Here is a 25,891-nt window from a genome sequence, read left to right on the forward strand (position 1 = left end):
TGGCTTGTGGACTTCTGGTTTCATCGTCCTGAAGTCAATAATCAGCCCCTTGGTCTTGCTGACATTGAGAGAGGGGTTGTTGTTACGGCACTAATCAGTCAGGTTGTCAATCTCCCTCCTATATGCCAATTCATCACCACCTTTGATTCGGCCAACAATAGATGGGTCATCAGCAAAATTAAATACGGCATTGGAGCTCTGCTGGAAGAGACTTTAGGTCCCCAGCCTGATACCTCAGGGTACCAGGTTTCTGTACAATAACAAGATTTAACTATTACAGTTCAGAGCATTGGAATTCAGAGTTCAATTCCAGCGCCGTCTGTAAGAAGTTTGTACATTCTTCCCAAGAGTGCGTGAATTTCTTCTGGGTGCTCTGGTTTCCTCCCACAGTCCAAAGACATACTGGTTAGTAGGTTAATTGGTTATTGTAAATTGTACGGTGAATACGCTTGATTTAAGTCGGTGGTTGCTAGGCGGTGAGGCTCATTGAGCCAGAAGGGCCTGTTTCATGTTGTATCGCTAAATAAGTAAATAAATTTTTAAAAATCTGATTACTGTATACACCAGAAGTTACATCTTGAATGAGGCTATTCATCATAGACTTCTTGTTCAACTTTTTTTAAACTGGATAGTTTCAACATTTTATTTTTCGCATCATTCTTGGCTGTTTTTAGGACCTTAATGTGAAACGAAGTTTAAATTTGTTTGGCCCTCAGAGAAAGGGAAAAGATGAAGATCCCATAATTCCATTTGGTGATGGACCGATCATCTCTAAATGGGGTGCGATATCTCGGTCTGCCCGCACTGGTTATAACAACACAGACCCAGTCCAGGCTACAGCTTCCCAAGGAAGTGCTACAAAACCAATTAGTGTAACAGGTTAGTAATTGCCTTAACTGTTATGTATTATTTAGGCAATCAGGTGCACTGTGGATTCCTGTTAATTGTACACATCGGGACTGGTACATTTTGGCCCAATTGAGTGTCTACCCCAATTAGACGAAGTTCCATGGAAATAGTTAAAAGAGTATTAATAACACAAAACTGCTGTTTAACTGTGTAACAAATTATGTACTTAAATGAAATACAGAACAAATTAGAACATTACCAATACAGGTACTCTGAAATGATAACACTGAGGAATTTAAAGTACTATAAAACGTGTATTGGTTCCTAATAGTTATTGATGGACCAATTCATGTATAATGCCGTGTTCTTTTGATGGTGAATAAACAAAATTAGCGCAGACACCCAATGCAGATAATGGACTGCCTTCATACAGTGCTTTCCACGACCCCATCCTCCAAATTTTTATTCTCATCGTAACCTGCAAGATGATTGTAGATACTTTCAAATTCTTCGTAATTCTTAACTTGTTGAAGTAATGAAATCATTTAATTTTCAGTCCCAGCTGTTCCTGGCATCTCTAAGCCTGAATGCTTAAACTGCAGTGAGCAAAACAGTTCTAAATTTTCTTATTTCTTGCCAACTATCAATGACAAAAGCCACTGTTTTTTGAACATAATACACGCAACTGACAAATTTTAAGGATTATTCACTGTAAGCATGGTGTGTCTAATGGCCACGCAAGTGCATGCAACTGGTGCTAGTTAGAAACTGTTCAACAACAGTCTCCTGTCCTAATTCAGCGGCATATTGTTCCAAAAATGTTCTCAATTAATTTTTGTTCTTTAAGTGTTGTCCCAAATAAGTAGCTGCCCCGATAAACTGACAACCCGATTAACTGGAATCCTGTGACTGTATTTGATAAGTTGTCAGTGTAAACTTTCATTTGGGTCAGCTTTGGTGATAACAATGAATATGTAAAGATGATTGTATTATTTGTATAGTTTATACATGTTTCTAAACTGCATGGTACCTGTATTGTGGCTTTAGTTAACTGGTTTTCTGAACACCTACGCTCTGTCGGCCAGAGAAAGCAGGATCTCCCAGTGGCCACACACTTTAATTCCATGTCCCATTCCCATTCTGATATGTCTATCCACGGCCTCCTCTACTGTCAAGATGAAGCCACACTCAGGTTGGAGGAACACCTTATATTCCATCTGGGTAGCCTCCAATCTGATGGCATGTACATTGATTTTTCTAACTTCTGTTAATGCCCCTCCTTATTCCATCCCTTATTTATTCATTCATTCATTCATTCATTTATTTATTTATGTATTCCCCACCCCCCCGCTTTTTTTCTCTGTCTGTCCCTCTCACAATAACTCCTTGCCTGCTCTCCATCTTCCTCTGGTTCTCCCCTCCCCCTTTCTTTCTCCCCAGGCCTCCCGTCCCATGATCCTCTCCCTTCTCCAACTCTGTATCCCTTTTGCCAATCAACTTTCCAGCTCTTAGCTTCATCCCTCCCCCTCCTGTCTTCTCCTATCATTTCGGATCTTCCCCTCCCCCTCCCACTTTCAAATCTTTCACTATCTCTTCTTTCAGTTAGTCCTGATGAAGGGTCTCGGCCCGAAACATCGACTGTACTTCTCTCTATAGGTGCTGCCTGGCCTGCTGCATTCCACCAGCATTTTGTGTGTGTTGTTTGAATTTCCAGCATCTGCAGATTTCCTTGTGTTTGCGCATCATGAAGCTATGATAGCTTGGGATGTGAGAGTTCAGAGCTCAATTCCAACATCATCTGTAAAGAGTCTGTACAATCTCACCATGATATGCGTGCATTTTTTTCTGGGTCCTCCAGTTTCCTTCCATAGTCCAAACAAGTACCAGTTGGTGGTTTAATTGGTCTTTATAAATTGTCCTGTGATTAGGCTCGTGTTGAATCAGGGGTTGCTTGGGTGGCAATGCTTGAAGAACAGAAAGGGCCTACTCTGTGCTGTATCTCTAAATAAATAAATTGAATCTTTTCCGCAGACTATAGTCCACATGTGAGTCATGCCGATTCTAGTAGTTGGACTTCCCATTCTCTTTCATATGGATCGAATTCAACCACCGGTCAATACCTAAACAGGTACCTTGAAATGTACTTACCATTAAACATTTCTGCTTGCTTTGTCCCCCAAATCTTCATTGGTTTGCATTAGGCTTGTGAATACAGAAGCTATTTCATATATAATGACCTTGCTGGAAAAATATATAGAAAGAGGTTTTTTTTGGTAGTGTTTTTTCAAAGAAAAAACAAAATTTGGTGACTGTCACTTCTTTATTCTTAATATACAAAATTGTTATCCTCCGCAACTCTATTACATCTCGGGTTGTCGGAGTTCAGTTCTGGCATTCTTCGTGTGTGTGTGTGTGTGTGTGTGTGTGTGTGTGTGTGAGAGAGAGAGAGTTTCCTCTGGGTAGTCTGGTTCCTCCCACAGTCCAAAGATGTACTGACCAGTAGGATAATTGGTCATTGTAAATTGTCCCGTGATTAGGCTAGGGTTAAATTGATGCGTTGCTGTGTGGTGTGGTTTGAAGGGCCAGAAGAGCCTGTTCCATGCTGTATCTCCAAATAAAATAAATAACTTCATTTTTTCAAAATCTTACTGTAAAACAAAATGGTCATATTTCATGAAACACAGAAGAACCTGCAAAATATTATGGTAATACTTTTCCATACAAAACATCCAATGTATACAAATGAGGGAACTGTGCATACTAGCCGGAATAATGGTGAGCTCTTTGTCAAGAAACACTGAATTAACAGTCCTTTCAAAATGGAAAGCAGTAATTGGGGATTTTCCCTTTTCTCTTTTCTCTCTTCCACCCACATAAATTTGGATGACTTCTTTGGAAATTATGGAGGATCACATCTGATGGTAAATTTGTACAAATCATTATAAAGTTGCCATACTTTCTCAAAAATGATATTTGTTCAATAAATCATGAAACTGGAGCTTATTTTTAAATTGATTATTTTTGGAGTTGCCTAATTCTGTTTTCATTTGGAGGGTGGGTTGATTTGCCCTGCGTTAGAGAACCAGGGAGTTTGGTGCACACAGGAGTACCCTTAAGTGAAAAACTACTTTTCTGATCTAAGCCACACTACCTTCGTTAACTTCATTTCTTTCAAATACATGCACAATAACTTGTCCATGCAATTTTGTCTTTTTCACAAATGAAGGATAGTTTATAAATATGCATATCTAATAAGAATCTGCATGCCTCAAAATGTTAACATGCCATGCAATTTTTAAAAATGTCTTATTTTATTCCTCACATAGACAATTTTTATATCAAATATTTTCTACAATCTTTTCATTTTATTACTTGCTATAATTTAACTTTATCATTCTATTCCCCAGTGAAGATTCAAATTCATTAATACAAAAGTATGACAAACTTATGACTTTTTAGGATTCCTTCAAATAGTCTTTCATCAGAAAGTTGGGCAGACCACCTTTTCTCCATAATTCTCATTCACTTGTTAGAAGGAGTTGTGTGAGAACTCCATGATATTAGGAAGATCATGAGGTTTTTGCAAAACTTCTCATTTTTATTAGGAGATTCCCCGGAATCTTATGTTGAAATCTGTGTTATGCTCTTTAACTCATTGTCCCTTCAGTATATGCTGTATTGGCAGCTACTTAATATAATTGAAGACTTTGGTTAACCTTTCATATTTAACTTTACAGGGACAGATTGATGGACATATCTGCCCCTAGGCAACTTCCTAATGGTGGAGATCAATTAAATATTGAACTACAACAGGTAAGGGAGCAATAACCAAAATCTTGAAATTCACATCTTTAAGTTCTTCCCCATGAAATTACTTCTACAGTTAGATTCTGGAAACCTTACTGGTTTTAGGATTCCAGGCAGCATCTCTAGGAAGAGGTGCAGTCGACGTTTCAGGCCGAGACCCTTCGTCAGGACTAACTGAAGGAAGAGTGAGTAAGGGATCCCTTACTCACTCTTCCTTCAGTTAGTCCTGACGAAGGGTCTCGGCCTGAAACGTCGACTGCACCTCTTCCTAGAGATGCTGCCTGGCCTGCTGCGTTCACCAGCAACTTTGATGTGTGTTGCTTGAATTTCCAGCATCTGCAGAATTCCTGTTGTTTGGTTTTAGGATTATTTCATATTTAAACACTTCCTTGTAGTGAGCTAATTGCTGAGAAAGAATTTGCCCTTGTAGTTATGCTATTATATTTATGTGGAGCACTGCCACAAGAAGGCGGCACCCATGGTCAAAGACCCCCACCATCCACACCATGCTAATCACTACCATCAGGCAGGAGGTACAGAAACCTTGGATTCCACAGCACTAAATTCAGGAACAATTGCTACTCTACAACCATCAGACTCTTGAACCAGTGTAGATTACTTCAATCATCACTACTTGATCTGATTCTCAACCTACAAGCTCACTCCCAACGACTCTTTACGACTCATATTCTCAGTTTTATTTTTATTATACAGTTTATCTTCTTTTGTACATTGGTGTTTATCAGTCTACCTATAGATTTTTGTAAAATTCTATCGTATTTCTTTTACTCCTGTAAATGTCAGCAAGAAAATTAATCTCAAGGTAGAATATGGTAATATACAGATATGCATTATGTATCCTTTACTTTTGGAGATTTTCTGAATTTATTTTAATTGCTGAATATTATTTGGTCTGTTTCCTAGTACATGCACAGTAACATATAAATACATTAGTTAAAAAGTGTAATTAGTCCAGAAGATGTAGGAGCAGAATGAAGCCATTTGGCCCATCAAGTCTGCTCTGCCATTCCATCATGGCTGATCCAATTTTCCTCTCAGCCCCAACATCCTGCCTATCATTCACAAGTTCTTGGTGCAGTTCTGTTTTTAATAATTCCTGACTTGCTGTAACATAGCAGTCACCATAAGTGTTTCCTCAAAAATTACTCAAAAACTGATAAATGTGTGAATGATGCACATCATTGCTAATGTGCAAACAGACCAAGCAAATTGTGGAAAAGAAGAATTACCCAATAATTTATGAATCACTTCAGTTATTAGCCAATTTTGTTCCTCTCTTGTCATTACTTTTATAAATACAAGATAGACAATAGACAATAGGTGCAGAAGTAGACCATTCGGCCCTTCGAGCCTGCACCGCCATTCTGAGATCATGACTGATCATCTACTATCAATACCCGGTTCCTGCCTTGTCCCCATAACCCTTGATTCCCCTGTCCATGAGATACCTATCTAGCTCCTTCTTGAAAGCATCCAGAGAATTGGCCTCCACTGCCTTCTGAGGCAGCGCGTTCCACACCTCCACAACTCTCTGGGAGAAGAAGTTCCTCCTCAACTCTGTCCTAAATAACCTACCCCTTATTCTTAAACCATACCCTCTGGTACTGGACTCTTCCAGCATCTGGAACCTATTTCCTGCCTCTATCTTGTCCAATCCCTTAATAATCTTATATGTCTCAATGAGATCCCCCCTCAATCTCCTTAATTCCAGTGTGTACAAGCCCAGTCTCTCTAACCTCTCTGCGTAGGACAGTCCGGACATCCCAGGAATTAACCTAGTGAACCTACGCTGCACCTCCTCCACAGCCAGGATGTCCTTCCTTAACCCTGGAGACCAAAACTGCACACAATACTCCAGGTGGGGTCTCACCAGGGCCCTGTACAAATGCAAAAGGATTTCCTTGCTCTTGTACTCAATTCCCTTTGTAATAAAGGCCAACATTCCATTAGCCTTCTTCACTGCCTGCTGCACTTGCTCATTCACCTTCAGAGACTGATGAACAAGTACCCCTAGATCTGTTTGTATTTCTCCCTTACCTAACTCCACACCGTTCTGATAATAATCTGCCTTCCTGTTCTTGCTCTCAAAGTGAATAACCTCACACTTGTTCACATTAAACGCCATCTGCCAAGTTTCTGCCCACTCACCCAGCCTATCCAAGTCACCTTGAATTCTCCTAACATCCTCATCACGTCACACTGCCACCCAACTTAGTATCATCAGCAAACTTGCTGATGTTATTCACAATGCCTTCCTCTAAATCACTGATGTAAATAGTAAACAGCTGTAGTCCCAATACCGAGCCCTGTGGCACCCCGCTAGTCACCCCCTGCCATTCCAAGAAACACCCATTCACTGCTACCCTTTGCTTTCTATCTGCCAACCAGTTTTCTATCCATGTCAATATCCTCCCCCCAATGCCATGAGCTCTGATTTTACCTACCAATCTCCTATGTGGTACCTTATCAAATGCCTTCTGAAAGTCAAGGTACGCCACATCCACTGGATCTCCCGCGTCTATCTTCCTGGTTACATCCTCGAAAAACTCCAATAGATTAGTCAAGCATGATTTGCCCTTGGTAAATCCATGCTGGCTCGGCCCAATCTTATCACTGCTATCAAGATATGCCGCTATTTCATCTTTAATAATGGACTCTGGCATCTTCTCCACTACTGATGTTAGGCTGACAGGGCGATAGTTCTCTGTTTTCTCCCTCCCTCCTTTCTTAAAAAGTGGTATAACACTAGCCATTCGCCAATCCTCAGGAACTGATCCTGAATCTAAGGAATCGCATCCGCAATTTCCAGAGCCACCTCCTTTAGTACCCTAGGATGCAGACCATCTGAACCTAGGGATTTGTTAGCCTTCAGTCCCATCAGTCTACTCATCACCGTTTGCTTCCTAATGTCAATCTGTTTCGGTTCCTATTTTACCCTATGTCCTTGGCCCATCCATACATCCGGGAGATTGCTTGTGTCTTCCCTAGTGAAGACAGATCCAAAGTACTTAAAATTCATCTGCCATTTCTCTGTTTCCCATAACAATTTCTCCCAATTCATTCTTCAAGGGCCCAACATTGTTCTTAACTATCTTCCTTCTCTTCACATACCTAGAAAAACTTTTGCTATCCTCCTTTATATTCCTAGCTAGCTTGCGTCCATACCTCATTTTTTCTCCCCGTATTGCCTTTTTAGTTAAGTTCTGTTGCTCCTTAAAAATTTCCCAATCATCCATCTTCCCACTCACCTTAGCTCTGTTATACTTCTTTTTTAATGCTATGTTATCTTTGACTTCCTTTGTCAACCACTGTGGCCACTTTCCCCCCTTTGAGTCCTTCCTTCTCCGGGGGATGAACTGATTTTGCACCTTGTGCATTATTCCCAAGAATACCTGCCATTGCTGTTCCACTGTCGTTTCTGCTAGGATATCCGACCAGTCAACTTTGGCCAGCTCCTCCCTCATGGCTCCATAGTCTCCTTTGTTCAACTGCAATACTGACACTTCTGATCTGCCCTTATCCCTCTCAATTTGCAGATAAAAACGTATCATATTATGGTCACTGGATCTAGCTCTTGCTCTCATTCAATTTGTTCTGCATTTAAACTTCCTCAGAATAGGAGCCTAATTATAACAAGCTCAATACATATTTAATGTAATCACTATTAATGAATGCCAATCAAATTGCCTTTATTTTCTTCCACCTTTTCTTTCCTTTACTGCATCTGATCTGACTTTAAATATCCTTGCTTTGATTTCCCCTTATCGCTACTTCCGTTTTATTTATCATGGGAAGAAGTATCCCCCTCAAATCTGTTTATCATTCTGACTATCTTTGATATGTAAACCTTAGGGAGTACGGATGGTTATTGAAATTCGTGGCATAGCAAGCAGCCACTCAACCATCATGTCTACGCTATTTAGGCTTTTTCCACATCCAAGCTCTGAGTGCAAATTTGTTAAAGTCAAAGTAAACTTATTATCAGAGTATGTATATGTCACCATGTACTAGCTTGAGATTCATTTTCTTGCAGGCATTTACAGGAAAATATATACAATTTTCTTATCAAGGTAGTCATGGTAGTCATGGCATTTAAATGCTTATTCGGGTAACTTCAATGTATTGGTGGTTTTGCCTCTGTTGAATAACTGACTGACCCTCACAACTCTTTCAGCAAAATCAAAAAGATCCTTATCTTCCCTCTAATTTATCTACCAGTTCTAGTTATTCAACTCACTGGTTGCTTTGCCTCGTTATTCATTTAATTTTCCCATTAGCCTTCTTTATTCCAAAGAAAAAAATCCCAGCCAGCCAATCTTTCCCAATAATTAAAGTTCCCCCACCCTGGCAACATGTTGTGAATATCCTCCTCCATTTTAGTACCATCACCCACTGCTGATGTAGTGGTGTCCAGTCCTGTACGTGGTATTCTTAAGTTTAAGGGATGTCTTCATAATTTGAAGACAATTTCACCATCTTTATATTCTTACTGCCAGGACCTATGCTCAGTGTCCAGATGCAATTTGACCAGGGCTCCGCAAATCTGAAGTGAAATTTCTGCTGCTTTTTTTTTTAAATGAAGGTGATCCATAGAGTGCCTTTTTTTTTATGATCTTTGTACCAGTCTACTGGCTTTTGTTGCATAAAGTGGCTCAGAATGCATGTGACTTAACTGCATGTTAATACACAATCATTTTTAAAAGTTTATTTAACATCTTGCTATACTTAAGCACTTGCAGTCAGTTCTCCTGTTGGTAACAGGCAGGCAATCATAAACTTATTTGCTTACTAATAGAGGGAATTTACAGAGGTTTCTACAGATGATCAAGATATAGAATTGGAGCTCTCCGCTTTGGATACTGATGCTGACCAAGACGAAGGAATAGAGGTACAGATCTGAGCATTTGTATACAGAGCATTTGTTATGATATTACGAAGTGCCTTGCAACAAGTAAAGTACTTCTAAAGTATGGTCACTATTGCAATTTAATTAGCTGTCAGGTTGTATAAAATGTCACCACATCCTAATTAAAAAGTATGGTGATCTCTTGGTGATGCCGGACAAAAGAATAAATATTTAAGGCCAGCCTCCCACCCATTCCCTCCTGAGGGCAAATGGCTCCTCAGCTCTGGATTATCATCTGAAACTGCATAAATATGTCAAGTATCTTCATGCTTAAAACTGAAATGAGACTTGAATGTACAGCTGTCGGAGCTTAGATGTTGTCAACTGCGCTGTAGCCAATAGTGGGGTTTGACTTTTGTTTCATCTTTAGGGAAAATAGTTCAACAAACAGAAGGAATGAGAGATTTTTCTGATCACTGTTGCTGTTTAATCGTGTTAATGTTATCATTTCATCCAACTGACATATTAAAACATAACAATGAAAAGAAACAAAACCACCTCTGGAAAGGAGCATTAGGCAGGGTGCATCCTGCGTTGGACTGTTTTAAACAGAGGGTATAGGGTTACTGAAACAACTCCAGTAGCGGCACTGAATTCAAAGTATCGTTCACAACTTCTTAACATAAATTACTATAAGATGTGCATTGTCTGATAAATTAGTGACACAATTCAAAGCTTTGTTGGAAAGAGACTGTGAGTGGTAATGAATGTGTTTACAAAAACGTCTTCTGTGTTTAGCTCTTATTGAAAGAAGTTTACTGTTTAAAAACTAGTGCATTGCTCTGTGGCATAACTAACCACAGACATGCCCATGCAAGCATCTTATTGAATTATACCAGCTATACAGTTTAATCAGTTTTGCACTGAAATGCAAAAAGAATGTTAAGTATTTCTTAGCTCTGCTCTCTTGCATTGGAATAGCATCTTGACAGAAGTGCATGTGTTCTCTGTTGGTACAAATGAAATGAATAACAGCTTCAAAGACTGAAGAATAGTTTTAATGTTTTGTATACATATTAAGTCCCACAATTTTGTGTTTTGTATAGCATCAAGAATAAAATTGTCTTTCAAATTCAGGTTGACTTGGCTGCTAGTAGAAACATAGAAAACCTACAGCACAATACAGGCCCTTCGGCCCACAAAGCTGTGCCAAACATGTCCTTACCTTAGAAACTAGGTTCCTCTTGGGAGAATCATACAGGATTTACCCATGATTTTAATCTAGATTTTCAGCTCTCGGACTCCTTATCCCTTTTACTCATAGCTGCAGGAGTTTTGAGCTTTAATGTTTAACAGACTAGGTTGCAGGTTATATGTGAAATAAAGTGTCCAGTTGTACAACAGATATCTTTTAGTGCTTGATGCTCAATCCTGTAGGAACCATAATTCTAACATGCTCAAATAAAGCCTCTGCAAATGGATTTTGTCGTTGTACTTGTGTCCATAAGACCATAAAACATAGAAGCAGAATTCGATTCTGGCTGATTTGTTTTCCCTCTCTCAACCCTATACTCCTGCCTTTTCCCTATAACCTTAGGTGCCCATATTAATCAAGAATCTATTAACCTCTGCTTTAAATATAAACAATGACTTGGCCTTCACAGCCAGCTGTGGCAATGAATTCCCCAGATTCACCTCCCTCTGGCAAAAGAAATTCCTCCTCATCTCTGTTCTAAAGAGGTATTCTTCTATCCTGAGGTTGTGCCCTCTGGTCCTAGACTCCCCCACTATTGGAAACATCCTCTTTACGTTCACTCTGTCTAGTTCTTTCAATGCTCAGTAGGCTTCAATGAGATCCCTGCCTCATTCTTCCAACACCAGAGCCACCAAATGCTCCTCATACATTAACCCTTTCATTTCCAGAATCATTCTCGTGATCCTCCTCTGGACCCTCTCCAATGTCAGCACATCTTTTAGAAAAGGGGCCCAAAATTGCTCTCAAGTACTGTTTCACCAATGCCTCCTAAAGGCTCAGTATTTCATCCTCGTCAATGAGTTCTGCTTGAAGTTATATATTCTGAAGCCTCAGATGGTGGAGATGACTAACCCTTGTGGTTTTTATTTTGAAGAAGGTTGTACCTGCAAGCTTAGTGAAGGGGTTGGATACAACAATAGTGAGATAGATTTGACTGGAATGTTTTTTGATATTTGATTACTGCAAAGTTTATTTTGTATGTTAAATTCATTGGATAAAGTTGATACCAGGCTTTAAATAATGTTGTTCCTGTTTATTCATATAGGATGTTCTGGTTATTGGCTCTCAAGGTGATCTGGCCGATGACATAATATCCGAAAATATACATCATAAACACCAAGGTAAAGAGCAGGAGGAGCAGGGACGCAGGATTGCAGAGCAGATTGCGATCAAGTAAGAATCATGAGATTATGACATTTTTCAACTTGCGCAGCTTTATTCCCTTAAAGTCTGGATTTCCAGATCTTGCTGATCTGAAGTGGAATGAGAGAAGTCTGAAAACTGATTAGAAAAATATGCAACAATGATGAAACTGTACCATGGAATGATTTCACTTGTCTTCTGATTAACTAAACTGTGATCTGGATTTTGCAGTCAGCAGTATGCTCTTTCTACTCACTGCTGATCTCCAAACTAAATTCACATTTTCTCCATCACCTGGTAGAAACGAAGGCAACCTTGGAAACAAGGCCCTGTACGACTAACTCCCACACACATGAGTCTAGATGTAGTGGGTGGGAGTGGAAACGGGGATAGATTAAGACCAATCCACAAAACATGCTGGAAGACCATTATAGGTAAATATTTATAATATAAATATATCAATATTAATATTCTAGATAAATATAAATATAGATACTGTATATATGGGGCACCACCATGGTAGCATAGCAGTTAGAACGATGTTATTGCAGCTCGAGGCATTGTAGTCCAGAGTTCAATTGTGACGCCATCTGTAAGGAGTTTGTACGTTCTCACCGTGACCATGTGGGTTTCTTCTGGGTGTTCCGGTTTCCTCCCACAGTCCAAAGACTTATCTGTTAGCAGGTTTGGACATTGTAAATTGTCCTGTGATTAGTCTGTAGTTAAATAGGTGGGTTGCTGGGCAGTGCGGCTCATTAGGCCAGAAGGGGCTGTTCCACGCTGTATCTCAAAAATAAAAAAAAATTAAATTAAGTTTTTAAAAACTTGAAATCTCCAAGAATTGAGGATAATGGGGAACTGATGCAGAAGAGCTGAATGGTGGGGCAGACTGAGGGGCCTGGTGGCTGGCTGCAGGTCCTTTTTCATTGTGTGTCCTTGCGAATGTTTTTTAGAAAGGAAGATGAAAAAAAATGCAAGATAAGTTTTAACTCGCTTTTTTAAAACTTTTTTTTTCTTTTCTGATAGAGAGGAACAAAAAATGATGCCCATGACATCTGGCTTTAACCAGCCCATCACAGCCTCGGTCAGCTTCATCACCTCCCCAGCTGTGACTTCTTCCTTCAACATCAGTAATTTGGCCCTGAAAACATCTGCAGTCAAGCTGACAGAAGATGCAAAAGATATGAATGTCACAACTAATGGCGAGGCTGTAGCCAACGGGAGCTGAAGGGAATCTGTGTTTACACCAACACACAGAAGCAATTAGTTTTGCTTTCTATATAATATAATGTATTACACATTTCTGTGTGCATATATTATATTATGCTTTTTATAAGAATAATGTGAGGGCATCAAATTCCTGTGGACTTTTTTTGATACTATAAAAGCCCTCTTGCATTAACCATTTTGACAGTGAAATTAACATTAGTCAGACACTAGTTTAAATTCCAGTGAGCCTTGGAATTTGGACATCATTTGAATTAATGCTTTAAAGCAGCCTTTTATGAGTCTGTTGTGAGCCAGTGCATTAATCTAGCCATTCTTATTCACAATGGCTAATGTGGAACATACACAGCTCAGTTGTTGATCAGCAGGGCACTGCAGCAACACACCTGGTGAAAACTAACCACGATTTTACCTCCTTTTCTCTTTCATTTATATATTTTTTGTGTACAATTCACACAAAATTGAAAGAAGGTAATGGCTTGGAAAACTGTATTTTCGAGCTGTTATAGTAAGACTTAGTTTCATGGCATTGTTGCACTTTTATAAGAAATTTGTTTGTTAAAATGGTGGAAGGGAGATACTTTTCACCTTTTTTTAAAAATGCATAATTAGAGTTTCAAAATATAGTTTCCAACAAATTCCATGGGTTATAATGTTAACAAAAGGTTGACCCGAGAAATGTCTCTTAAGTGTTTAGCTTAATTGGGCTGGTGTAGCTGAGACAAAGTGTTGTTGTCAGAGGGGCACCATGGTAGTATTGCGGTTAGTGCGATCCTATTACAGCTCGGGGCATTGGAGTTCACAAGTTCAGTTCCAGCACCGTTGGTAAGGAGTTTGAATGTGTGGGTTTCCTCTGGCTGCTCCAATCTCCTTAGGGGTTAGAAGCTTAATTGGTCATTGTAAATTGTCCTGCGATTAGACTAGGGATAAATAGGTGGGTTGCTAAGCAGCATGGCTTGATGTGCTGGAAGGGCCTGTTCCATGCTGTGTCTCTAAATAAATAAATATAACATCAACAAAAGATTAACCCCAGAAATGTCTCTTAGGTGTTTAACTTCAAACGTTTGTTTAAAATTAGGGTGATATAGCTGAAACTAAATGTTGTTGTCACATTATTTGAACAGTCAAGTTGTGCCTTAGAATGAAGCTGGAGACATGGTCGGATTGGCCATCAGCTACTCACAGGTTAATGATTAAACTGCTAAAGCTGGAAAAACTCAAGTCAACTATCATCTATGAGAGAGAAAGAGTGAACTTCTTAGTTCACTGAGCTATCTCCTTACTCTTTTCATTGATGCCAACTATCTGAGTATTTCCAGCAGGTTTAGTTTTATAGCATCTGCCACGTGTTTAGTAGCAAAAATGCTTTCATCTCCTTTTCCTAATGATTCACACTAATTGATAAAAGTAAGAATTCAGTCATTTTACACTTAAAAGCATTTCTTGATGCTTGTAGAATGGAAGAATATCCATCAACACAGGGAAAAGAAGTATTAGGATTTATATCCCTATAAACCATGTTAAATGTTGGAAGGTGCACAGGCACCAGATACAGATCCCAAAAGGTGAGTGATGGAACCACCATCTTTGCCTTCTACCCAAAGCACACCAAAGACAAGATTGCAAGTAATTCCCAGGTCATTAACTTCACCCTCATTCCTAGAGATTTTGATTATTGAATTCATCAGTAATTAGTACCCAGATACTGACATACTCTGTAATATCAGTCATGACCTTGGAGCTGCTTGATTCTTCTTAAGCCCATTGCCCTTACTGGGGCATAGGCTGCTGACAGCAGCTTGCCAGAGACCTATGTTCTGGGCCAGTTTTTCAAGTTGTCCCCAGGTGTAGCCCATCTTGGTATCAGCTTCAAGGTCACATTGCCAGCTGTTCTTTGACTGGCCTCCTTAGAAGTTTGATCAGCCCAGTGGTTTCCACAGACTTGTGGCTTTCACCACGTGACTTCATACATCTTCTAGGTGGAGATCCTTCCTATCCCAGGGATGAGGTCTTTGGCGCTTCTGTTGGTGTTTCTGTAACTCTGGGTTTTTTACATGTTGGAGTGCTAGTCCCATGCCAAGCCCTCCTATCACAGCTGGGCTTGGGACCATCCATGGCGGAGTTAGCTGCTTGTTTGCCAATGCTAAATTTGTCTATAATCGGTTTACATAAGTACAATAATGATGTTGCTATAGATCATTGTTGTATTTGTATTTTTTAATTGTTTTACAGAAAATCATTTTGTTTTCCCGCCACTGTATTTGCTGTGTTTAGAACAGGGTGAAAACTGTATTTTGGAACTCCTGCATTGTGTGGTGTTTGCACTGAATGACAGACCAGTTCAACTGGCCTCTTTTCTGCCCTATTTAATCTAAGAACTTCTAATGGCTTTTGTGTACTTGCTTTATAATGGATGAATATTATATGTTGCTACAGAGTCTAAAAGTACTGTAAAAAGAATTTAAGCAATCCAAAGTCATGCCTCACACAATCCAGTTAAAACAAATATCTGTAGTTTGATCAAAAGAAGTAAATGTCAAAAATGGCAATATTTTCATTTGAATATGATATCTGTAATAATCATGATGGTTTGTTTAATCTTGGCCATAATTTATCTCTTACCACTTCATTGAGTCACTGGATTCTGGGAGGCTGTTCGATTTATTATAGAGCTGGGCACTGACAGTGCAAGTATTTTAAAATTGTTTACAAAAATATGCAGCTGTGAGGTTTAAGAAGTTAAGGGCATTATGTTTGTTTTAACTTCCTAACTTTTACTTATGTTGTATACACACTTCTGACAAACTGAGGTGAAGCAGCGAAGCTCTCTGGCTCTCCTTCATTCATTCAGCAAACTAATCTCATTGTAAATTTATGTTCCAATTCATTAAGAACTTAAATTGGCTTTGTTTACATTACTAAAACCAGCATCTTTTTGGAGGGAGTACCAGGAGCATTTGTTGCGAAAAGATGATTCAAAGTTTAATCTTGGCTTTTTTGTTTTAAACAGTTGTATTGATTTTCTAGTCTGTTCATCTTGTTGATTTTAAAATGTGTGTGTTCTGCATCAGACCATTGCAAATTACATAGTATGTGTGTGTTAGTAATTCCTATGCTTAAAATATCAGTCATTTTGTCTAAGTTCTTTCCCACAGGTTTGCTATTTGCCTGATTGAAAAGTGCCCTCCAGCCTCTCTCTCTCTCTCTCTCTCTCTCTCTCTCTCTCTCTCACTTACTGTTTTGATTTTACATTGAGGTTTTATATTGTTGATGACTTCTGTGAAGTTGATTGTTCTGCAAATCATACTGGGATGTTTTAAACCAAGCGTGCTTTTCACCAGGTAGCTGCAAAGGAGGTGTTCTGCTGGGAAATAACTTCTGCGAGATCATGTTATTGGTCAGTTGAGTTGTCACAATACCACAACAAAGTGTCCATTTTTAAAAACAGTTTTGTGCACTTCCCTGAGGGTTGACTTTATTTCATAAGAATGATGAGACAGATTGCTGCGTGATGTTACGATTCCATTAGGCAGCACCATGAAATCTCTTCCTATTTATAATAGGATTTATATAGGTTTTTGTAATGAAGGAGTGATATTGTCCATTTAGAATCTTTGTGTGGGCCTCCATGCTCAGTATTCTATACTGAAGCTTAGATATTGGGATCTATGCACTTATTTTAGTCTAAAGTATCAGCTTTTGTTTTGTTTTAGCCCATCGGTCAGGACAAGCAAAAGTTTTAAAATCTGGATGCTGGCATGATAGCCAACAGTAAGCAGTCTAAAACAAATGTAAACCATTTTACAAACTCTCCTCCAATGCAGTCACTGAATTCTCAACCAAAGCTGCTCCTAACTGTAAATTCTGAGCGAGCCAAAACATGCGCTATGTCTTTAGCAGATGGTCACAGTCATTAACATAAGTAGCTTAGGGACAATATTTAATGTAAATTTTATGTAAAAAAACAATGTTTTCAAGTGATGTGTTGTACTTCCATCTAAAGTTTCCAATTTTAATTTAGCTGTCCAATTGCAATGTTAGTAAACTCAGACTTTGAAGGTCTTCATCATTCAACTAGTCAGTGATCACCAGAGTTGACACTTTACTGATTATTGCTTTTGGATGTTATATATAAATGACAGTTGGTTGTTATTGTTACAGATGAATGGCTAATTGAGCAAGCTATCTATTTTTCATGAATAGTAACATTTAACTCTGTGTGAGGCTTTCTTGCTGAAAGGACTGAAGACAGGTCTAGGTAATGAGCAATAAGGGCCAAGTTCCAAATCACTGATAAACTAAAGGATCGGCATGGTTGAAATGTGCTTTGTTATCCCTGCCCAAATCACGTTGATGGACGTCTTCATGGAGAAATGAACCAGCCTTTGGTTTACAGTTTACAGTAAATTGTACATTGGATCCTGCTGCAGTACTTATTTATTGCCCCTAGGTGGCAGAGAATGAATTGGAAATTGCTGCTTTTATCCCTCTAATGGTAGAAAACTAGTCCTGTTAAGTTAAAATTTCACCAGCACAGCAACCAACTCCGTAACTAGCCAATTCTTTTTGAGAGTTCACCCGCCAACAACCTTATCCTCTCCAATACACCATTACCACAGCCACCACAAGGCAAATAGTGTTTGAAATCAGAGACTAAACACCTGGATCACTTCTCAATTTGTGCTAATCCTGAGGTTTTCTCACATGTTACTAGTTGTTCTAATGCTAGAATGTAAACCAAAATGTAATAGGAGCCCAGGATTATCTGATTAACATTTCTAAAAAGATTACAGCCCTCAGGGAAATAACCCTCTGTGCTACAAAACTACAATTAACATCTACTGTACCTTGAGGGTGAATAAAATGAATTAGTACTTTTGATTTTAAAATTGTATATGTTTTTTTAATAAAAACAAAGCTTGATTGTGTTCTGCTGGAGGGGTTTGGGGAAATTGGTTGTTGTTTTAAACAAATAATGCACGTGAACTACAGGAGCAAATTATAATTTGAGGATCAACCAGCACTAGATTTTATTTCAAAAATACTTCAATGGAATCCACTCCTAAGCAGTTGCTGCTGTGTGGGTCCAAGAAATATTACTTAAGAATTTAGTCACCTGCTCATTCATTGAAGGCCTCGGTTAATCAAAGGCATGGAAATGCATGCAGTTCCTTAGCTGGGCAGAAATAAAGTACATTATAATGTAGTTGTGATACAACACACATGGTTCTTATTTGTACTACACGTGCCCACTGTACAGCCACTTGAAGCATTGTGGTTAGCTTGCAGCGTTTGCTGTCTGCATTTATGCCGTTTTGCATATTCTTTTCCCTGGAAGTTATGAAAAAAAGTTTTCTTGCTGCAAAACAAAGTTTTTTAGAAAAAAAATGCTTAGCTGGAGAAGTTGGGAAAAGAGGCCTGTTTTGTCAATTGTACAACCAATTGTGGAGCTGAAGTGTGAATATTTTACGTCTGTATTAGACATTTTCTTTGCAAATCTATTGTTCGATTGAATTGTAAATGAAATTAAAGATGGTACACATCCGTCATGTATAAAGGAGGCACCATCAATAAGATGGATTTAATGGTCATTTTTACTACACCTACTTGGCTTATATTTAAAATGTATAATTTTTAAGAAAAATGCTCTGTTAATTAAATAGGGAATAAATCCTATTCCATTTGTTAATTTCAATTTGACTTCCAAATTGTTGGTAATCCATTACCCTCTCTTTTTGTTTTAAGAATAGAATGGAATCTGAATGCTAGGCCATTTGGGTCTGTAATGGATTAGTTTTGTGATACTGAATAGCAAAGGTTGCATTCTGTGTACAAAACCTTGTCTGCGTAGCACTGAACTGAGAGCTAATGGCTTGGGCTGTACACTAGAATTGAATATCATGAATTTCAGTGTTTGAACGATGATTGATGGGACAGTTTGCAGTACTTGAATGTATTTGCATGCATAACAATAAAATTATTTGTCAATTAAAGTTTTTTGTCATTGCTCTTGCAAAGAAAACGTGACAATAATGTACTTTTGGATGGTGAATTCACTATTCTTTTGCACAATTTGTTGTAACTTACAGTATTTTTTATGCCTTGCACTGTACTACTGCCACAAAACAACAAATTTTGATGACATACACTTAGTGGCCACTTTATTAGTCGCATTTATTAGGTACACCAGTATATGTTGCTGCTGTAGCCCATCCACTTCAAAGTTCAATGTATTATGTGTTCAGAGATGCACTTCTGCACCCCACTGCAAGGGTATTTGAGTTACTGTACACCTTCCTGTCAGCTTGAATGGTCTGGCCATTCTCTTCCAACCTCTCTCATTAACAAGGTGTTTTCACCCACAGAACTGCCACTTGTTAGGTTTTGTAACTCCAAAATATTAAACTAATTGGAAGAAAAACAAGAGAGTCTGGAATGCGAATCTAACTTCACTTTTATTTTCAGCAAGGTACATAGATATGACATGGTGGTGAGATGACATGTGCCATGCACTTACTTTTACATATAACCCATAATGAATTATTTAAACAACAGAACGCTTAATCAAACAATATGTTTACAATATTAAATACACAACAATCCTTCCTGTTTAGATATACTCAAACTCAATACAGAATGCATCTCAACATATACGTACAATACTGTGCATAAGTCTTAAGCACTCAAGCTATCTATATGCATGGTTACTGTATAGTACATTTTAAATAGTCCCATTCTTGCCTAAAAATTTAATCACTGTGAAGGCTTCCTTACTCTGTCCTGACAAGGGGTTCAATCTGCTTGGTAGGTAAGACTGTGTCTGTGAATCTCAGGTTCTGGGGCCTCCTCAGTGGTAGTTGTAGGAATTTACCATGCCACTGCAGGAACTGGTTCTCACAGATCTGACCACCTTTCTTTTGACAAATGACTCCGCTCTCTTCAACTGATAGGTGTTGTCGACTCCACTGTGTAGGATAGTGGTCCAGTTCTGTCCTTAATCTTTCCAAGTACCCACTTTTGATCGCCTGTGTAATCCCTCCCAGGACTACTTGTCCAGGAGTGAAACCTTGTTTGAGGAGCCTTCAGTTTGTCCTGCATACTCCTGAGATTGAGGTTGAGGAGATCCAAGCATGAATGCAAGGAACTGTCCAGGAGCAGCATTACTGGTGAGTTGTTGGTTGTGAAGTGCGCTGCATTGCAATATGCAAGGGGGAAATTGGCAATTCTGATTCAGTGTCGGTGGGGGTTTGCTGACATTGCTCACAGTGACTCTGGACATAACTTTCCACCAACCCATTTGTAGCTGGGTGGAATGGTGCAAATGCATGTCTTGTAGGAGCCATGTATCTATTTACTGTCTGTATTGTATTTTGGAGCATGTTTTTATGGTTACCTGTCGCGTGATTTAGGGCATGGTGGAAGCAAATGAATGCAGTTAGGTTTTCAATCTTGGGGCTAGTTGTTAGCCAGAGGGGGTGAGCAACAAGGAATGATAGCTTTTTGTTCACTTAAGTACGCTAATTGGAACGTTAATCTAGTTTCACTGCTAATTACGCTTAGTATCTCTTCATTATATCACTAATTAGAATGCTTAGTTACGTTTATTTGAAGGCTAAGATCGCCATAATCAGTAATTTTGTTGTTTTTTTTTATCGATACAAGATTGTTAGTTTTTACGGGTTTTGTAACAAAGGATTGAACGTACCTTTTTTCCAATTTGGAAATTCATTATTTGTAAGTACAGTACATGTCAATTACTCTGGCTTAGTCTCTCAGCAGTTTTGTTTTCAAGTAACCACCACAGTTTGTCAACATAAATTATACCAAACAAACACCAGTCTACGGAAAAGGATTGCCTCAGACCTGTTGGAATGGTAACACATCGAAAATAGGAGCAGCTTGAGGTAAGATTATCTGCAACCTTTTGTTGATTCATGCTGTGTATTTGCGGTTTGGACGCAGTTTTGAATGGCCATTGCTGCCCGTCCACTGGGGACCATTGCTCGAATGTATGGTGTTTGCCTACACATTGTATCCACTACAAAATATGTTGCATCCACTACCTCTTCTGTATGCATTAAAATAGAGGTTGATTTAGCTGCATTGATTGCACGTCAATGGAAGGACAAAATGTGCTGGAAGAGCAGAAAAGGAAGGAACAGTTTAAATTGGAGGAAGAAATTGCTGCACATATGGCCAAAGTTAATGTGCTGAGGGCTTCAAGTGTGGTGAGTATCCAAGTGCTCCAGTAGGACAGTCCAATGGTGTGAGTTCCTATATTGAAACGACGCAAAGAAAAACAAAACCACTCAATCTCAATACTGATTTATTCATTCTTCAAGTGTCTGTGAAACACGAACAAGACCCCCAAGAGGTGGTTCAGGGTGTTTACTCTCAGCCTGCATTCATGAAACACTCTGAACCTGTCATAGCCAACAGCTCAAAGTGCTCAAAAGGACATTAACTTACAGCATAGAAACATTCTTGATTTAGATATTAGAGGTCAAAATAGCACTGTTGATATTATGAGGAAGCAAAATAAAATAGCAGCCTTATTGGTACAACAGCAAAGTATTTTATCTTTGCCTAAAATAGATTCAAATCTTCAGTGGAGATCCAGTGAAAACAGTGTTGAAGGCAAGACTGACAGCTATAGTGACTGCCTCTATTTCTTTGAACAGTACACTAGAGGTTGCCCTAGTGAACTTGTCAGAAGTTGCCAACATGTTGGCCCTAAGAAAGGATATCTAAAAGCTAAGGCTTTACTACAGGGACACTTTGGTATTGAAACATGCAAAAGGCTTGCTCTTGGGTACCTATCAAATCTGAAGATGTGAAATATCTTCAAGACTACAATTTTCTCCTTAGAGTGAGTTGCTAAGCCACGGAAGAAGTGCTGCATGTGCCTGCTAATGTGTCAATTGTCATAAAGAAATTGCCCTATATACCTGGGAATAAATGGAGAACGGTGGTCTGTAAACTGCAAAAAAGGCACAACCATAAGACTACTTTCGCTGACGTGTTGATTTTACAGAAAGGCAAGTAAAGATTGCTACACACCCAGCGTTTGGGAATATACATGATGCTACATCACCTACAATAAGCAAAGGTGTAAACAATACTTGTAACATTTTCATTCTAAGGGTAAAGGAAGCAGCTTTACCACTACTGTGGCCACTGTGAGAGAAGTAAAGATAAAACTGAACCTGGAACTAATAGAAGGGAAATGGTCTCGTCAGCCAGAAGGGTTTGTTTGCCTGTTCTGCAAAGGTGAACATGCATTGAATTCATGACCTCAGCTGGAGAAAAGATTGCCTTCCTAAAAGAGAACAGTGTCTGCTTTGGTTGTTCGTGTAAAATATCAGAAAAGATTGTAGGAAGTATCTTTTATGCAAGGTATGCAGTGGCAAGCACCACAGCATACTTTTTGTTCACTCTAATGAAAGGGGTGCAGAATCAAAATAAGCCCTAAAAGTATCAGACATGGTAGTGAATAGTTCCCTGGTGTCTAAGGGCCTTACAAGGACTGGTGATCATGATTGTAAGCTTCCAGTGCAAGTGAAGTCTAAGAAGGATAACAAGACAGTAGTTACTCATGCTTTCCTAGATCAAGGAAGTACAGCAGTGCTCTGCATAGCGGGCCTCACGAACAAGCTCAGTCTCACAGGAAAAAAACACGCATCCTCTTGCGTATCATGGGTCAAGAAAAGATCATATTATTTCATGTTCGGAAGCGGCTGGCCTAGATGGTGAAAACTATTGTGAGCTAACTAACATCTATATACAGGAAAGTATGCCTGCCCACAACGGGAACATTCCACGACAGGGATTTCCAGGGATGCTCTCACCTGAAGCATGTTCATTTGCCAGAGATTGAATCATCAATTGAGCTGCTGATAAGGAAAAATGTGCATAAAGCATTGGAGCCCTTGCAAGTGGTTCATAGTATTAATGATGGACCCTATGCAATTAGAACAGTATTGGGTTAGACTGTGAAAGCTCCACTGCACAGACCATGGTGATGCACAGCCAGAGCTGACAGTTAACAGGATCTCCGTCTTGTACTTAGATGAACTTTGGCAGCAGCAGTTTAAGGCAGACTTCCCTGAATGCAGTCAGGATGAACAACCTGGTTTGTCAAGAGAAGATTACAAGTTCATGGAGCTGGCTACGAATTCTGCAGAACTGGTGGATGGCCACTAGCAGACTAGTTTGAGAAAGAGGGAGATTAACATACCAAATAATAGGAAGATTGCTGTACAACATGCTCTACATCTAAGGAAGAAGTTTAAGAAGGATTTGTCACTTCACACTGACTACACAGCTTTCATGAAGTATGTCATCTCCAAAGATTATGCCGAGGGAGTGCCTGCAGAGGACTGGAAAAGGCTTGTATATTCCACATCACAGTGTTTATCACCCCAGAAAAGGGAAACTTTGTGTTGTGTTTGACTGTGAAGCGACTTTTCAGGTAATTTAACTTAATGCTCAGTTTTTACAGGGACCAGATCTTACTAGGTCACTGATTGGAGTCACAACCAGACTCAGAAAAGAACCAGATACATATTTACTGAAGTTTCTCTGGTGGCCTATGGAGACCTCAGCCAAGATATGGTGGATCTTAAGATGATGGTATATCTCTTGGAGCAACTTCGTCACTGAGCTGCGTCAATTTTGGTCTTAGGAAATGCACAGAAAACGATGAGAACAGTTCAGCTGAGAGATGGTGAGTAAGGGGTTGCACTGCTTCTATGTCGATGACTACCCTGTGTCAGTGTTCTCTGAGGAAGTAGTCTCTCTATCATGACCTTGTATCCATTTGTGTTAAAGGTGCCTTTCGACTCAGAGTGGATAAGCAACAGACAGAGTGTGCTAGCTGCAACACGAGAAGAGCAAAGAGTGAATGACATGAAGAATTTAGATTTGGATCAAGATACTCTGTCAGTGGAAAGAGTACTCGGTGTGCAATGGGGCATTCAACCTGATTCTTTAAAGCTTAAAATCATGATCTAAATAGACCACTCACCAGAAGGGAGATCCTTTCCACATTTAGTTCCATCTATAATCCTTTAGGAATCCTGAGTCTTAATAGTAAGGCCACCCTCTAGTCCCATTACACTGAGCACCCACGCTCCCCAAGGCTGTGTGCTCAGCATGCTGCAGTTCACACTGCTGACGCATGACTGTGTTGCGGGATCCAGCTCAAACCGTGTCATCAAGTTTGCGAATGACACAACAGTGGTTGGCTTTATCAAGAATGATGATGAGACGGAGTATAGAGAGATTGTCGAGCAGCTGGTGGATTTTTAGATTAGATTAGTGCGATTGGTGGATTTGTGTGAGAAGATCAACCTTAGTGTGAAAGTGGAGAAGCCAAAGGAAATCATTGTGGACACAGGAAGATACTGACAAACCATCTCCCTCTGCGAGTACATGGCCCCTCCGTAGAAAGAGTTACGTGCACCAGGTACCTGGGAGTTCACGTCATGGATGACCTTACCTGGTCCTTTAATATCACCTCCCTGAACAAGAAGCCACAGCAGCATCTCCACTTCCTAAGAAGATTGAGGCAAGTACGGCTCCTATCCCCCATTTAACTGTGTTTTACAGGAGCGCAGTTGATGGAAAAGAGTACAGTCGATGTTTCAGGCCAAGACCCTTTATCAGGACCTTGGCCCAAAACATCGACTATACTTTTTTCCATAGATGCTGCCTGGCATGCTGAGTTCCTCCAGCATTTTGTGTGTATTGCTTGTTAATTAGCTCAGCAAGTGTTTGGAACCATCGTACACAACTTTCATTGCGGCAGCAACACTGGATATAATGGTAAGTCCATCAGACGTAGGAGAAGAATTAGGCCATTTGGCCCATTGTGTCTGCTGCACCAGTCCATCATGGCTAATTTATTATCCCTCTCAACCCCATTCTCCTGCCTTCTCTCCATAACCTTTGACATCCTTACCAAACAAGAAACTATTTTTTTGTGTCTGTGCAACTACATATGAATTAAATAAAAGCACACACGCAGGAGGTGGCCTTAACTGGTGTATTGATATTGCAGCAAGAGAGAGTAGATCAATACACATGCGCAGACAACAGATCGAAGCACATAGGTAGGTTATCAATTCATATGTAGTGCTAAGGGGAGTCATTGCTCCAAAACAAATAGATCCATACATTACACTTCCTCCCTCTTTAGATCAATGCAACATAAAACTGTATATGTACAAAGCATTTAATTTCCCTTTCACAGCTCATATTCCAAATAAACATACTTTCATGATAACGGTCCATAACTCACTTCACTATACTAAAGATTCAGGCTTTTGGGTGGTGCTCTGTTTCTTTCAGAATAGCGCCTCTGGACCTGTGGAGAGACATCAGGTTTGGCAAATGTCTTATCAAAGACAAAGCCCTCGGTTGCCAGTACCATGTTGCTGTTAGTGACATGATCATCATTGAGAGGTATAATGTCCATCTTGTTGGATGCAATCGACTCAGGTGTGTTCTTGGTTGAGCTTCTAGTATCTGGTCCACATGACATCTCCGTGTCTGATCGCCAACATCCACTGTGTACATCAATGTTCCAGTTCTTGTAGCTATCTTACCGGGTGTGCACTTGTCTTCTTGGTAATCACACACTAGGACTTCCTGTCCAACTTCGAAGATCCTTGCTGATTCACTTGGCAACTGGCTAAAATATTTATTCTGCACTTCCCTCTCGTAGATGTGGTTTCAGGAGG

General features: G+C 39.5%; 1 protein-coding gene across 9 annotated transcripts in view; it reads left to right on the forward strand.

The window, feature by feature from the left end:
- Positions 1–19,141, forward strand: part of rc3h2 (ring finger and CCCH-type domains 2) — a 105,552-nt gene extending 86,411 nt beyond the window's left edge. For 7 of the 9 annotated variants that reach the window (XM_072240636.1, XM_072240638.1, XM_072240634.1 and 4 more), the window contains 6 exons: positions 675–879; positions 2,881–2,977; positions 4,587–4,662; positions 9,473–9,565; positions 11,824–11,951; positions 12,948–19,141. In XM_072240636.1, coding sequence (XP_072096737.1) covers positions 675–879; positions 2,881–2,977; positions 4,587–4,662; positions 9,473–9,565; positions 11,824–11,951; positions 12,948–13,149 — 801 coding nt within the window. In that variant the 3' untranslated portion in view covers positions 13,150–19,141. Of the gene's footprint in view, positions 1–674; positions 880–2,880; positions 2,978–4,586; positions 4,663–9,472; positions 9,566–11,823; positions 11,952–12,222; positions 12,356–12,947 lie in introns of all 9 variants that reach the window. The other 2 variants (XR_011882859.1, XM_072240641.1) reach the window with 2 other exon arrangements.
- Positions 19,142–25,891: the final 6,750 nt, after the last annotated feature.

The sequence above is a fragment of the Mobula birostris genome, chromosome 22 (genome assembly GCF_030028105.1).
Source record: "Mobula birostris isolate sMobBir1 chromosome 22, sMobBir1.hap1, whole genome shotgun sequence".
NCBI lineage: Eukaryota > Metazoa > Chordata > Chondrichthyes > Myliobatiformes > Myliobatidae > Mobula > Mobula birostris.